The following is a 14,548-nucleotide window of genomic DNA, read 5'->3' as shown; positions in this document are numbered from 1 at the left end:
ACTGATCCGTTGCTCCTATTTACCAGTCACTTCTCCCTAAACAAATTGCCCACCTCTCACTCCTCCTTTATCCCTTCTCCTGTCCCAACCCTAAAACAGAAAGCTTTTATGGTCACTTAGTCAAGTAGAGAGATATGAAAGCTTGTTTCCACCCTTGTGCAACCCTGCAATATGGTACCAACACTGCCAACAGCAGCAGGCCATATGCTTTGTACTGAGTTCGCAAAGCCTCTGGACCAGCTGCATCTTGAGCCTTCGCCTGCCAATAGCTTTTACTCAGTTTAGCTGTGACGATCTCTCTGGTTGACCTGGTGTCTCTAGGTAAGCTGTTTCACTCGTGTTTATCTTTGCGTGGTACAAGCCTAGTTTTATATAAATAGCAATAACAAGCCATTATTATTAGCAGAACAAGGTATTTACCATTCTCACACAATGCCATAGTGCAGAGAAGTGCACTGGTGCGAGAGCAGAGGCCCTGAGAAGTGGGGCAGGAGGCAGCATCGCCGAGTACTGGCATGGGATGGCAAGAGATGGGTCTCATGCTTAGTACTGGAGATCCCACAGCTGTGCACAGCTCTATAATGATCAGTTAAAAAAATGCAGACACAAAGCTTGACAAAACTGGATACGCAGATTATCATACACAGAAAGCTTGGATACAACCTGGAGCTATAAAACAATGAATATGCAAAAACACACTATCCAACATACAAATAACTCCCAAGCTGATGATGCTGGGAAAGGATGCAGGAACCAGCAACATCAACAAATACTCCTCCCATAAAGGACTGCAGAGGCGCAGAACTCTGTTACCCTCTTCAGCAGTTGCAACCTCTGGATTTAACAGTTGGGGGAAATGAAGGGAGGTTGAGCATAACTCAAAGAATCATAGAATACCAGGTTGGAAGGGACCTCAAGGATCATCTGGTCCATCCTTTCTTGGCAAAAGGACAGTCTAGACAAGATGTCCCAGCTCCCTGTCCAGCTGTCCAATGTTGGGGAATCCACCCACTTCCCTGGGGAGATTATTCCAATAGCTGATTGTTCTCTTTGTGAAAAAATTTGTTTCCAATTGGAATCTTCCCAGAAGTAACTTGTAATCATTTGTTTTTCCCATGTGATTCCTTGTAAAAAGGGAGTCTCTACCTTCTTTGTAGCCACCCTTTAAATACTAGAACATGGTGATAAGGTCTCCCCTAAGCCTTCTTAGGGAAGGAACAAACCCAGTTCTCTCAGCCGTTCCTCATACAGCAGGCTCCCCAGCCCTTTGATCATCTTTGTGGCCCTTCTCTGGACCTTCTTCCAGACCGTCCACTCCTTTTTTGCATAGCGGGGACCAAAACCAAACACAGTATTCCAGGTGTGGCCTGACAAGCGCTGAGCAGAGTGGGATAATGACTGCTTTATTTCTGCTGGTGATGCTCTTGTTGATGCAGCCCTGTCGGCTTTCTCCGACGCAGCAGCACACTGTTCACTTGTATCGAGCTTGTTGTCCACCGGCACCCCCAGGTCCCTTTCCATGGAGCTGCTCCCCAGCTAAGTAGATCCTGGCCTGTGCTTCCAGGATCTGGATTATGGATCCTGGATTTTGTTTTCCCAAGGACAAGACCTTACACTCATCCTAGCTGAACATATATACCATGAAGCTACAGAAGCCAAAGAGACAGGCATTTATCAAGCCAGCCATCTACATTTTACTGAAGTTAGTTTTACTAAAGGATATCAAGAAACACACAACTTTAAAGACTTACTGTTCCAGTTAGTCCAATGACCTTCTCAAAACAAGTTTAGGGAAAGGACCTCATACATGATTCAAGTGTTGTCTAATTAGCAGTTTGTTAAGGTGGAGTTCTGTATACACCTCTAAGAACATAGCACACAACTCCTTTATCTTTTATAATTGATTAGTAAATCACACAGAGGTAGAAGGCTTCAGTTTGACTCAATTACATGAATGATGGAAGGAGACACCCTTGATACGGATTAGTATCTAATGAGTTAAAACAGCTTTAATCAGAACATAGCACATTTGATTATGTTCCCTACTTTTTTTTTTTTCAAACTGACAGATAAAGATGCATTTAAAAAAAAATAAGTTTAGAGAAAAAAATGACAGGATTTGAAAAAAGAAGAGAAAAAAAGAAAACAGACTAAGCTGTCAGCACCTAAGCAAGCAAGAGACAGTGCTCAGCTGAACAGAGTTGTTCAGGTTCATTTCAAGGAAAACAATTCACCAAGTTTTTGGGAGGCAGCTGTTCAGTTTTTCCTAAACAACATGGGATTAAAAACTCCAGGTGTTCTGAAAAGACTGCACTGGTCTCAAGTCCTCCTCCAGACCAAAGAAGATAAAAACCCCTGGAAGTTCCAATTCATCACATCCTTCCTTACAGTGACCACAATTACAGTACTGCTAGTCAGCTCAGCCTACCCACCTTGTATTTTCCCTTTAACTACTAACAAAATAAGGTTCCATCAAGAGGGAGTTTCAATAAGTGTGACTCACTACTTGCTCACCACCCTTGCTTTTCTTACCTCAAAGTTTTCCTCATTTATTTTGACCTAGATACAACTAGCTGTTGAGGGTAAACACGCTCTCAATATTTGGAAGAAAAAAAAACCCCGTTAAACTGTTTTGAGTATATAGCTCAAGTATAGCTTCTGGTCTCTCCTGAAGAAACTAACTCTCCATGAGTACTTCAAAAGTAGTGCTGGGACAAAAACAGCTGTCCCATGTCATGAATAACATCTTACCTTCTAACTTTTGCAAAAATTCAAAATTTAGCAAGAAGGTGTATTACTGTATTTTTTTAAACTCACGAATAGCCTTTATTAAAAAGCTACTAATCTACCTATGAACAAACTGGTATCTGAACTTCCAAATAACTGAAAATACTTGCACAGAAACACAGAAATTCAAGCAAGCAGAAGCCACCAAAAAAACCCATTTTATTGCAACAATGTCCCCATCATCAACTGAGATGACAGAATTTTTTAATTAATTTTGCATTTCTACCTTTTTATTTATGTAAATATAAATTCAAGAATGTAAAATAAATCCACATATAAAACACAGAATAAACATTCTCTTTCAGTGACTCCAAAAAAACTTACATACTGAAGAATCATGACAAGTCATCCGCTGTCCATTTTTCCAAGTATGCAGGCGTGACAAAACGCATAAATTTATTCTCGAAAAGCATCCTGTATAAAGTCTTTAAAGTATTTAATATTTAGTAATCTCATACGCTTGAGCTTATGGATGTAGATTTCAAGAAAAGGAGAGACAAAAAACATCTCAAACTTCAGATTATTTCAACTCCATCTAAAATAATCCATTTAAAACAAGATTATGTTCCATTCTTATAGCTGAAGCATCACAGTTACTTTATTAGTATCATTATTTTGGAAAACTATTTCTTCTTAGTTTTTCCTGCTTTTAAAATAGAGTCAGAATACTTATTTCAAATAGTTTTGTTTACTTATACTGTAAATATATTGCGGAAAGTAACTCCACATGCTGGTACAACAGGCCTTCATGAAGTTCCACTTAAACATTACTATGATGTACCTTAAAAAACAGGGACTACAGCATGAAATGCACCATAAAGAGTCAATGTCATGGGATTATGAATTACCTTCCTTCTCAGATGCAAAAAAAATGCTTATATATTTTGAAGTCAATATTGGACTGTTAGACCACATGAATATTGGCTGGTTATAAATACCTGGACTAGGAACATTTACTGTTTTAAAAAGAGGCGATTATTTTGTTTTACTGTTATTACACACCAAAAAGAGTTACCAATATTATAAAAACGTATCATGCAGGATATTTCAAGAGGAATGTTTTTCACTGGGTCCAACAGGCAGATGTTTCCAATGATTGTGGCTTTTAATGCATATCATGCCAAGTTCTGAATAAACAGTGTTTTCCCTCATGGTTATGTTACAACAGAGAATGAAGAAATTAAGATGGTAAAAGCAAACAAAGTTAAAAATGGGAACTGCAAGTAACTTCACAACTAGAAGACAAAAAAAAAAAATCATAGAAGGATTTACATCAGCACTATTGTGGGTCCCCACAGTTGCACTGGTACTCTTAGGTTTCCAAAAGATGCATATGATTTTATAAATATTTTTGTGCTAAGAGCCATGCTCAGAAACAAAATATAGGCTAGCACAAGTCTACCTTCTTGGAGATGCATGTTAAGTATAAAATTCACTTACTAAAGTGCATTTGCTGAACAAATTCTAACTTCTACTGTTACAGCTATCCCAATAAGCAATACAAACTAAACTTCATTGAAATTCTACCTCTACTTAAAAGCAGTAAATACAGGTGACTGGTATCTAAATTACAATCTTGTGTTACCAAACATTTTGACTCAATGCTGTGAGCTGTAGAAATAAACAAAATGTACTCTCCTAAACTTCCCATAAATGAGGAAGTGCCTCTAGTTAGAAATACTGAAAGAGTAGAGTGGAGTTAAATATAAGCAGAGCTCAAGTAAGCATTGCTTTGCTTCTTATTCAATGTGATGTTTCATTAAGGCTCTGAGAGAAGCTGTTACTTTTCTCAAGATCTTTTGGCAAAAAGATATATATGCAGAAGAAGCAGGGTCATCTGACATTTCACAACTCATTCTCGTATTTCATTAAAGCCAGCTTATTCAGTGTCTGTATACATTTATTGCACTTGTGTTGTTGGAATACATGTACACCAACATAGTAATGATTGCAACAAAGCCATAGTAAAATAAACTTTAAAAGGGTCTGATTCTGACATTAGAGGGTGTCTGCATGTTTAAAATGTTCCCCTAATAATAATAAATACAGACAAATTGCTCATCAAGTCAGATGCACATGTTTAACAATTATTTAGCATATATAAAATTTCACTCATCCTTTTATCAATACAAATCTGTTAGGGATCAAAAAAGACTTACCATGCAAAATATTGATTAGTGCTGCATAATGGAATATATATTTCTATCAGAGTTAAAACAGCATTTTCAAAATTTGAAGAAAAATAAACTTTTAAAAAGGGATTCTACTGTTGAATGCAAGTCTTCCTTGTAGCAAAGACAAGATAGAGACAAGTTACGATTTATCGCTGTACTTCAGTCTTGATGAAACACTAATAATAATTTGTCCACCTACTTCTTAATAAATGCTACATTTTCAAGAATAAAGGAACTATCAGTAGGCATTATTTCTACTTAAAACAAGTTACTTCTCTCTGTAATAGGTCAAGTATGCTTTTAAAGATTCAGGTAATGGTAGACTCATAATTTTCTCTCTCAACAGATTTCGAGGAGGCTCTTCTGGCTTCAAGGCCTCACTGTGATCTTTATCCTCCTCCTCTTTGTTATCATCTTCCATTCTTTCATCTTCTTCACTATCTAGAGGCTGAGGAATGAGCTGATTACCAACAAACACATAGGTATTAATCCTGCGTCTACGACATCTCCTCCGTTTTCGTTTCGGAGGAGCCTTCTGAGCAATACCCTTGGCTTTCATCTCCTCATTTATGAAGTTTCTAAGGGTACGTCTGATATATATTCGAGCGAGGTCCTGGAGATTCCTAACGGCACATGGAGCTAAAATGAAAAAGAGTAAGTTATACTCACTAGGTGGAATTTCCCTCTAGCAAAAAAATTAGCTGCAAGGCAGTAAAGGCTAATGTTCAATAACAATTGAAATTTTAGTACAATACCAATATAATAAGCAAATGAAACTAAGGTAGATAGAGCCACCTTAACAAACCCTGTAGCGTATTCCCAAGTGAAAGACTTCTCCTATTCCACAGACTTAGGTAAAGGACTCAGACTTGAGCTGAAAATGGCTTCTGGAATATGATTAATCTTTTAGAGAACATACACAGTCCAACAAATTAAGAGGTCTTTTGACAGATGGGCAAGGAAAGTAGAAAGCATGAACAGATTATTAAAAAATATTTAGGAAAGCATACAACAAAAAATGCCACCTTTTAGCATTTGGCAAGTCTTGGGATGTACTGCTGGCACTATTTTGAGATCCTGCTGCTGGAAAAGAATTTCTACAACTAAATCACATTTTTTTAGGCAAGTTTGTCTCTTCTGCCTCCCTCTTCTACTCACTGTGCTTTTCCCTACTTCCTACTGACCACAGCTGATGAGGGAGGGCCATGTCAACTTCACAGCTGACCAACGAGGTAAATCACCCACATCTTTGCAGCAGAAAAGGAATCAAAATTACTGAGGTCCTGCAGAAAAAAAGCAAGTAACAAAAAGGCAAAAGCCACATATTTTCCCATGACAGACAGGTAGGTGATGACTAAGTGTTGCTGGGCTGGTGGATGCCTGCCCTAGATGAGCTATGGCTGACTAATTCCAAGGAAAACAAAAACAAAGAAGGACACCAACCACCACTCTGCAGCCTGTTCGACTTCTTTGCTTGTCATTTTTATTCCTGTACAAAGTAGCATAAAATTAATGGGGACTGCAGCAAGGATGAAGTTAGTGAAGAAATAATTTTGATAAATACACTTACAATATTGCATTCTGCTTAAAAAACACTATGTATTTCAAACAAAATCTTCTGTTTCCTACACTGACTTCAGTTGCATGTTAGTTACTCATATTTGAGAGAGAAAGGATGCTTATGACTGGCAATACTGATTTCAGCTAATGCCAACAGAAGAAAAAACACCAAGCAAACAAAACCAAGCGCCATTTAATATAAAACCAACTCAAAATCCAAGAGCAAAACCCCACATAATCATTCAAAATACATTTATATGATCAGGCTAAACAAGCCATGATTGCAGACTGTATGCCAATCATAGTAAATGCAAGCACAAGGTGTGTCATGTTGAAGTAATGAATGGCAGGCATTCATCCCATATACAGAAATATGTAAGAGTGACTTCATATCACAGAGAATTATTTCCTTCAAACGAGAATGGAACAAAACTTTGAAACACTGCATCCTGTGTAAAAAAAGATGTAAAAGCAGTAATCTGTCAGCTTTCTTATCCTGTAATATAATATAAAACAGCTGTATTATTTTTAGTGATAGTTATGATTAACTATATCCTATTTGATTTTGAAGACAACAGCATTTAAAAGCTTTAAAGACAAAGTAAGCTCCTCACAGTCATATCCCAGATCGTAACTATTCATACTACCTAAAGGAAGTCAAGACCTAAAGCTCCTGTACTTCTGTTGAGCAATCCCAGACCCACACATAGACAGCATAAAGAAAACAAGCTTTTAGAAAGCTTCAGATCTGCTCTGTTGGATTTTTTTTTTGTTGGGTTTGTTTTTTGGTTTGTGTGGGGGTTTTTTTGTTTTGTTTTGTTTTTTAAAGAAATGTTTAATAGGTAGGAAGGATAGCTAGGAAGTCCTAACTAAGATAGCAAGACAGTCAGAAAACTTTCCTATGCAGGTAAAGTAAAATCTGTTTGGATACAGAACTGCTCAGGAGGACACCTAGGCAAGAATTCAAATAACAGATGTAGCCTTAAGTTCCACCAATATTGATGGATTTAAGTCAAATTCAGCAAGAAATATGACTCTCTTCTGTTTTGATTAGTGATCATCTCAAATCTTGCTTGATGTTTAAAAATTACATGTGAGGCTAACCAAACCTAAAAATATAGTAAAATGTAACTGAATCTAAGGAGTTTCATTTTTTCTCCTTCATTATGACTAAATAAAAGTGAAAATTAGACTTCAATAAAATCTATCATTGTGAATTATCAGTGATGTCATGACCAGAGTCTTTAGTATATGTAGTACACTGTGGGTCAAAACAAGTTTACTTCCCACACTAAGTTAAGCATGAAGCTATGCAACCATGTTAACATCCTGCTCAAATGCAAAAATTCGTTGAGATGCAGAGTATTTACTTTATCAATGCTAGTGGTGCTTGACCTTTATCACACAGCTTACAGCCTACCCAAAGGCAGTTTGTCTTTGCTTGCAATATGCCACACAGGTGTAACCACTGTGGTATTGAAAAGCCATCTTAACTCATTTACCAGTAACATGAGAATCTGGATGTTTACTGCCTACCTGTCTTAGTTTCTCTCCTGGTTTTGGCTGGGATAGAGTTAATCTTCTGCATGGTAGCTATGGGGCTATGTTTTGGATTTGTGCTGAAAATAAAGTGTTAATAATACAGCAATGTTTTAGTTATTGCTGAGCAGTGCTTACATAGAGTCAAGGCCTTTTCTGCTTCTCACACCGCCCCACCAGCGAATAGACTGGGGCTGCACAAGAAGCTGGGAGGGGACACAGCCGGGACAGCTGACCCCAGCTGAGCAAAAGGATATTCCATACCATATCATGTCATGCTCAGCATATACAGCTGGGGGAAAGAGGAGGAAGTGAGGGATGTTCAGAGTTAGGTCATTTTGTCTTCCCAAGTAACCGTTACACACAATGGAGCCCTGCTGTCCTGGAGATGGCTGAATACCTGCCTGCCTGTGGGAAGTGGTGAATGAGTTCCCTGTTTTGCTTTGCTTGTGTGTGCGGCTCTTGCTTTGCTTATTAGACTGTCTTTACCTCAACCAATCGGTTTTCTCACTTTTGCCCTTCCAACTCTCTCCTCCATCTCACTGAGGGAGGAGTGAGCGCGCAGCTATGTGCTGCTCGGTTGCCGGCTGGAGTTAAACCATGACATCTCCTAAAAGCATAATCAAACTATTCACATTAAAGATTTTTTTTTTTAAAGGAGGAGAACAGAATACAATTTCTGCATGTTTAATGTCCACTTCTTTCCAATTGTCTAGCAGCAGTGCACTGTGTCCTAACCAATAACCGAGTAGGTAAAATGATTGTTTTAGCAATACCTCTGTAGTTTTCCATGAGAAAATGGGCTGACTGATTATTTTACTAAGCCCTCTGTACATGAGAGAGTTATAACCGTAGTCTACACATAACATTGCATATGTGTCAAAAGGCATTCAAGGGTTATCCAAAGCATGGCGTAGACTCCATTTTCACTTAGTAGTGACACTTGCAATTTCTGGATAAAGTTTATGCAAGGATAATGTTTACTAGCTTACTCAGCTTTCATGACAGTTTACAGGTGTGTGGATTTGAGACCAATAGACAATGTTACTATAAAATAGAAATTAGGTTTTTTTCTTGAGCTTCAGATCACTGTATTTTACACACACTTTTTTTTAAGCTTCATGATAAAACTAGACCAGCCTAAGCAGTGGAAAGAAGCGTATCTTACTCATTTCATTTTACAGTGCAACTTCAAGCCCCTAATTTTTTGTGTGTGTTTTTTTCTTTTAAGTAGTGCCAACTTAGTAACGTACTTGTGTGCTATTTTCCTCTTCTCACTAAAGGGTAATTTTAAAATTACTATATTAAGCTACTTATAAGAAACACCTTTATTGTACTAGAGTTCAGTTCTGAATGCTACTGGTCTGCATTATTTTCGTTCTGAAAATTCAGGAATGGTGATAGAGAACACTTGGAAGTTCTCCTCTATCTTCTAGGGAATTAGACTGCATAAAGTCATAGTAAGACCAAAAAGTTTGACAAGCCACCTCTGTATTTCACTGTTAGTCATGATACAGCCTATCTATTACAGACCACATCCAAAGTGAAGAACAGAGGGAAAAAATGATCTTGTATTAATAAGTTCATTTCAGGAAATAACTTCTGAGGTCTCAGAAAGCAAGTGTTAAAGCAACCAAAATTAATTATTTCTTCAAAAGAACTGATTACATAAAGGAAAGGATCACCTATATCTTGAACAAAAAAAGTAAAGGTAACTATAATAAGGAACTATCCTTGGCAGGCTCACACATACTCTCAAAATTAATAGCCAGATCGGTAATTACAGCCAATGCAACCTGATAGGACATCCTGGACTCCTGAAGGGTTTATACCTGTTTCACAATGAAAAAAAATGTGCATGGAAGCAAGAAACATGTGAAGAGGACCGGAGGATTAGTTCCCTTTTGTTATATGTTAACAGAACAAAACATGAAAGAAAAGCTGTTATCTTCTAGGCTCCTTGTTGGGTCAATTTAAGTTCCCACATGTTACTGAAGCTCTTTTTATTATTCTACTCCTAGCCCTGACTACCCTGACAGAAAATTTCAACTCTACACCTTTCTCTGCCACTTTTTTCCCCCTTATCATGCTATCTTAGCCTCTTGGCAACAGATGTACTTTCAGAGACTTTCTAAACACCTTTTCTAACCTAATTCAAAGCATTGCTCCTAGAAAGTCAACCCCAATGACAATTAAAAAACAGCTAGGCATAACTGTATCAGTTGCAGATAAACACAAGCACACTCAGCTATTAATAACCTACAGTTACACAGCTGCAGTTTAGACCTGTTCCTTCCACTTCAGGGGCAAGAGAATAAACATTTTTCTCTGGGAGACTATCAGAAAGTTAACACTCCTGACAGACCTAGTATTAGCTTGCTATTTTATCTATATCCTGCTAGAAAGAGAGAAGCTGAACCTAAAAGGAAAAGCAGTCTGGAAAAATAAGCTGGAAACACTGTATCATTTTAATTCAGGATATTAACTGTTTATCAACACAGAAGACACACCAGGAGCACAAAAACATACCAGTGAGCTACCACTTTAATAAACTGTATGTTCCTCTTCTATCGTATTATGTCTGTATAGCATAGTCTCCCTACTTCCAGAACACCACAGCAGGCACTGTAACAACCCATCAAGTCAAAGGGAGCGAGCAACAATGACACTTACGCAGTCCCACAGTGTCATGTTTGCCGTTGTCATTTCTGTTTGGTTGCACTAGCGGAGCAAATGAAACAGCAAGGATATTTTTACTTTCCCACGTGTTCTGTCCTGTTCTCAAGATCTGTGTTAGCTGCATAAAAACAAAAACAAAATCAATGAGTGGTTACAGTTTTGTTATACTCAATACTATTCAGATTGGTGTTCAAACACACTGCCATTTTGATTTGCTTCAAAATTAATTTATAAAGGTTGTTTTATGAACAGAAAGGACTTTCATATTCCTTGAAATATTACTTAGCCACTAGAGTACTGAAAAGACTCTGGCAATGGGAAGAGATGCAGCTGGAAAATTAAGGCCCAAGGTACGTTTTGCTTCTCCTGATTTTTCCAAAAGATCGCAGAATACTTTAGATTGGAAGCAACCTCTGGAGTCCTACTTCCTGCTTGAACAAGACCAAACTTCCCAAATTCAAAGTTAAATCAGGCAACCCGGAAGCTTTTCCAATTAAGTTAAAAAGATCTCCAAGGACTGAGATTCCCCAACTTGTCTAGGCAACCTGCTGTAGTGTTCAACCACTCTCATTATGAAAAAATTGTTTTCCCTATATGCAGACAGAATTCCCCCTTGCTGTGATTTTTAACATTCTTCTTTCAGTTTACTGTGCACCTGTGAGAATTTGACTCCTGTCCACTAGGTAAATTCTCCACCCCTGTAGGAAGCCAAGTCAGGAATTAGATTTTCCCTTAGCTATTTCTCTGCAGGCTAGATTAACCCAGATCTTTCAGCTGCTCCTTATACTTTACATGCACTAGCCCCCTAACCATTTGTATATAAGATAAAAATATTCAGAGACTTAATTTTGCTTTCAAATCATAACTAATTTTAAGTTGGAGTCCATCATTTTCAACTGACAGTAGCTTAGTCCAATACATACTGAAAAAAAAGTATTTATGGAACTGAATCATGCAGGCTATGTTTAAATCACTTTGGTATTTTGAAAAAGCAGATACATGATGTGATAATTCCTTTTGGAAGATAAAGTAACTAGCATGTTTATCAATAAGCATTCTAGTAATTATCTGCATTTAGGAGGACATCAACTTAAATCATATCATCTATCTTTCTCAATTTCCCTATTAGTAAAACAGGGAAAGTAATGCTTACCTTTGTAAAGCCTTTTGAGATCTAAGGATGAAAAGTGATAGAAGTGCGAAGTATTATTAAAATAATACACCTATCTGAAAAACTTTTAATCTAACATGGAAAAGGAACACTGAAAACTGCTGGAAATAAGTAATATTTTTTCCTTCGGCTTCTTCCTCCCCTTACAATGTCCCATTAATCACAGCTATTTCATATTTCTCTGAAATAAATTCTCTTGGTTTAGAGGGTGGTTTCTTTGGTTTTAAGTACTGCCTGAAAACATCTGTGCAGCAGGGAGATTTCAAAGCAGTTCTAAGACGGGTATAATATACTAAAAATACTGGAGCTCTAGTTTCACTGAAGACACAGTTTTACCAAAGGCTTTGTTGGAAGCAGGATATTGATGCTTTCCTACAAGTTCAAGACTTCATTAAAAAGACTAATATCTGCTTAACTGCAGCAGTGCACTGAATCAAGGTATCATTAGTTGAACGTTAACTTAGTCAAATATACATTTAAAAGCATTCCTTAAGTTATGTATTTCTCATACTAAAAGATAAAAAGGGGAAATGACACTAAGTCACCTGATCTTCTATAGGCATTACTAAAATGCCTCCAACTTTCAATAAAATTTTCATGTAGTTTTCATGGTCTTTCTGGACTCCAGCTCCACAGTAAATCCGGTCATATTGATGACTGTCTGAAGCTATTTCCAAACAATTACCAACCACAAAGGCAGGTTCACAGAACTCAAATCTAAGGGGAAAAAAAAAAGACAAAGAGGGGACACATTTCAAATTAGGATTTTTAAGAAAAAACAGTCCAGATAAAGACAGAAAAATATTTTTCAGATCTTCCCTTATGTAATGAAAAAAGATGAGCATACATACTTCAGAAGTCTGTATTATGGCAATACTACTTTGAAAATAACCTGGGTTTTTTTCTGCCACATCAGGGACCACCGAAGAAAAATTACCAAGCGTTATAATTATGTATTACGCAAAACAGAAAAGGCCTCAAAGCATCACCAGACTTCCTAATTGAAAGCAAATAGATTTGTCTAAAGATACCTTATAGGCCATAAAGTAAAAGTGCCTTTAAAAGAGTATATTTATCACAATGTGCAATATCCAGACTGGATATCTGGTTGATTAAATACTGAAACAGTTCGTTTCGTAATAGCCCCCTTCCATTTTTTCAAAAATTAGGCTTTTAAAAGACTTATCTTTCTCTACCTCCCAATTTTCCACCTTGAGCCCAACCCACTTTTCCTCCAAAAAAGGAATTCAATGGAAAAGCCTTTCATTTTTTTGACCACACACAAAGCAACAAAGAAAAAAAGGGTTAATTATCGCAGAAGCATCTGTTCTAATTTTCATCAGCAAATGGAAGTTATATATCTGCTTTTAAGTGGACCTAAGTTTATAACAGAAGCTGTAAAGACTGTAAGTACTCATCACTGCAGTAGATACTGAAGGAAAGATGCACAGGACAGAGCTTTATTGCCAAAGCTGCATATATTCTCCATTACACTGATATTTTCTGACATTTTTCAAATCTCTGCAGCACCTTACTGTTTCAGCTGTTAACGCCATAGTACTTTTTGTAAAAATTCCTTCAGCGAATAACTACCTTTTCCCCAAGCACTTTAAATTAAGAAGAGAGGTTATGCAGTTGCTGGTGGAAAGGATTTACGGTTTATTTAAAAAAAAATATTAAGTAAAACCTAACACCTTAGTGTTGCATGAAATAGTTCATAAACTTCACCCAGCAGTATCACAATCCAGCATGTCTCAAACTTCATCCAGAAGGAACGAATTTTTCTAAAGAGTTCTTCAAATACATGCAGCCATTTTATGAACTTTACAGCTGACTGTCACTGGAAAATAGTATTTTTTTACTTGGCTACCAGTAGCAAATCCCAGTACAATACCTGACAACATTCAAATCAGTATTTCCTCAGTTAGAGTGAAGCTTGGCAGCTTTCACTGCTTGGGGATGCTGGCTATAAGGCTTAACTGACTTTCCTATCTACAGCACTGACATATACAAATCAGAATTCTATAAAACTTAAGTCTTTGCTTGAAGTATATTTTTTTCCCCCCAAGATGGGATGCTTTATCTTGAAAATAATGCTATGCTTCCTTCTTTGGCTAGTTACAGACAGACCCCAGAATCCTTTACCAACTACGGCACAGTGCTCATGTGCTGTATGGGGCCAACAGTCCGTAATGTTGTTTCCTCATCCAAATCCAGTGGAAAAACTGAAAGCTACAAACAACACTGGTAGATTAAAAAGAAAAGAGGGAGAGGGAGGGGGAGTGGGGAATGACTTCCTTATTGCACACAACTGGGCAGCTAGCCCAGCCTGAACTGTAGTTGAAATAATTTCAGATTAACACAGAAAGATCTAGAAATACATTAGGCAAGGTTAAATGCTGGGAAGAAAATTAAACCCAAGGCACTGATCACTTTGCTGAAGAAACGATCTCATTTCATAAGCACTTGGACTATCATGTATTGTTCTACATTCACTGAAGGTCGATCAGGCAGCTCATGCTGTAGTTTTAATTTCAGGTTGCCTACAGTTCAAGTCAAGCATCACCACATCAATTTAATTTGAAGGTTTGAGCAAAGTACCTTTGTGGGCTTCAAAAGTACAAGAGAAATGGGGTGG

At 37.4% G+C, this 14,548-nt stretch overlaps 1 protein-coding gene across 1 annotated transcript in view; it reads right to left on the bottom strand.

The window, feature by feature from the left end:
* Nucleotides 1–2,920: 2,920 nt before the first annotated feature.
* The window catches only part of PCMTD1 (protein-L-isoaspartate (D-aspartate) O-methyltransferase domain containing 1), a 23,827-nt gene continuing 12,199 nt past the window's right edge, over nucleotides 2,921–14,548 (bottom strand). Inside the window, exons 3-5 of the mRNA XM_010292185.1 lie at nucleotides 12,456–12,627; nucleotides 10,734–10,857; nucleotides 2,921–5,600 (exon numbers count right to left, since the gene is read on the bottom strand). Coding sequence (XP_010290487.1) covers nucleotides 5,230–5,600; nucleotides 10,734–10,857; nucleotides 12,456–12,627 — 667 coding nt within the window. The 3' untranslated portion in view covers nucleotides 2,921–5,229. The remainder of the gene's footprint in view (nucleotides 5,601–10,733; nucleotides 10,858–12,455; nucleotides 12,628–14,548) is intronic.

Source organism: Phaethon lepturus, unplaced genomic scaffold (assembly GCF_000687285.1).
Source record: "Phaethon lepturus isolate BGI_N335 unplaced genomic scaffold, ASM68728v1 scaffold7468, whole genome shotgun sequence".
Taxonomy (NCBI): Eukaryota; Metazoa; Chordata; class Aves; order Phaethontiformes; family Phaethontidae; genus Phaethon; species Phaethon lepturus.
The sequence above is the reverse complement of the archived record's forward strand: the minus strand, read 5'-3'. Positions and strand labels throughout refer to the sequence as shown.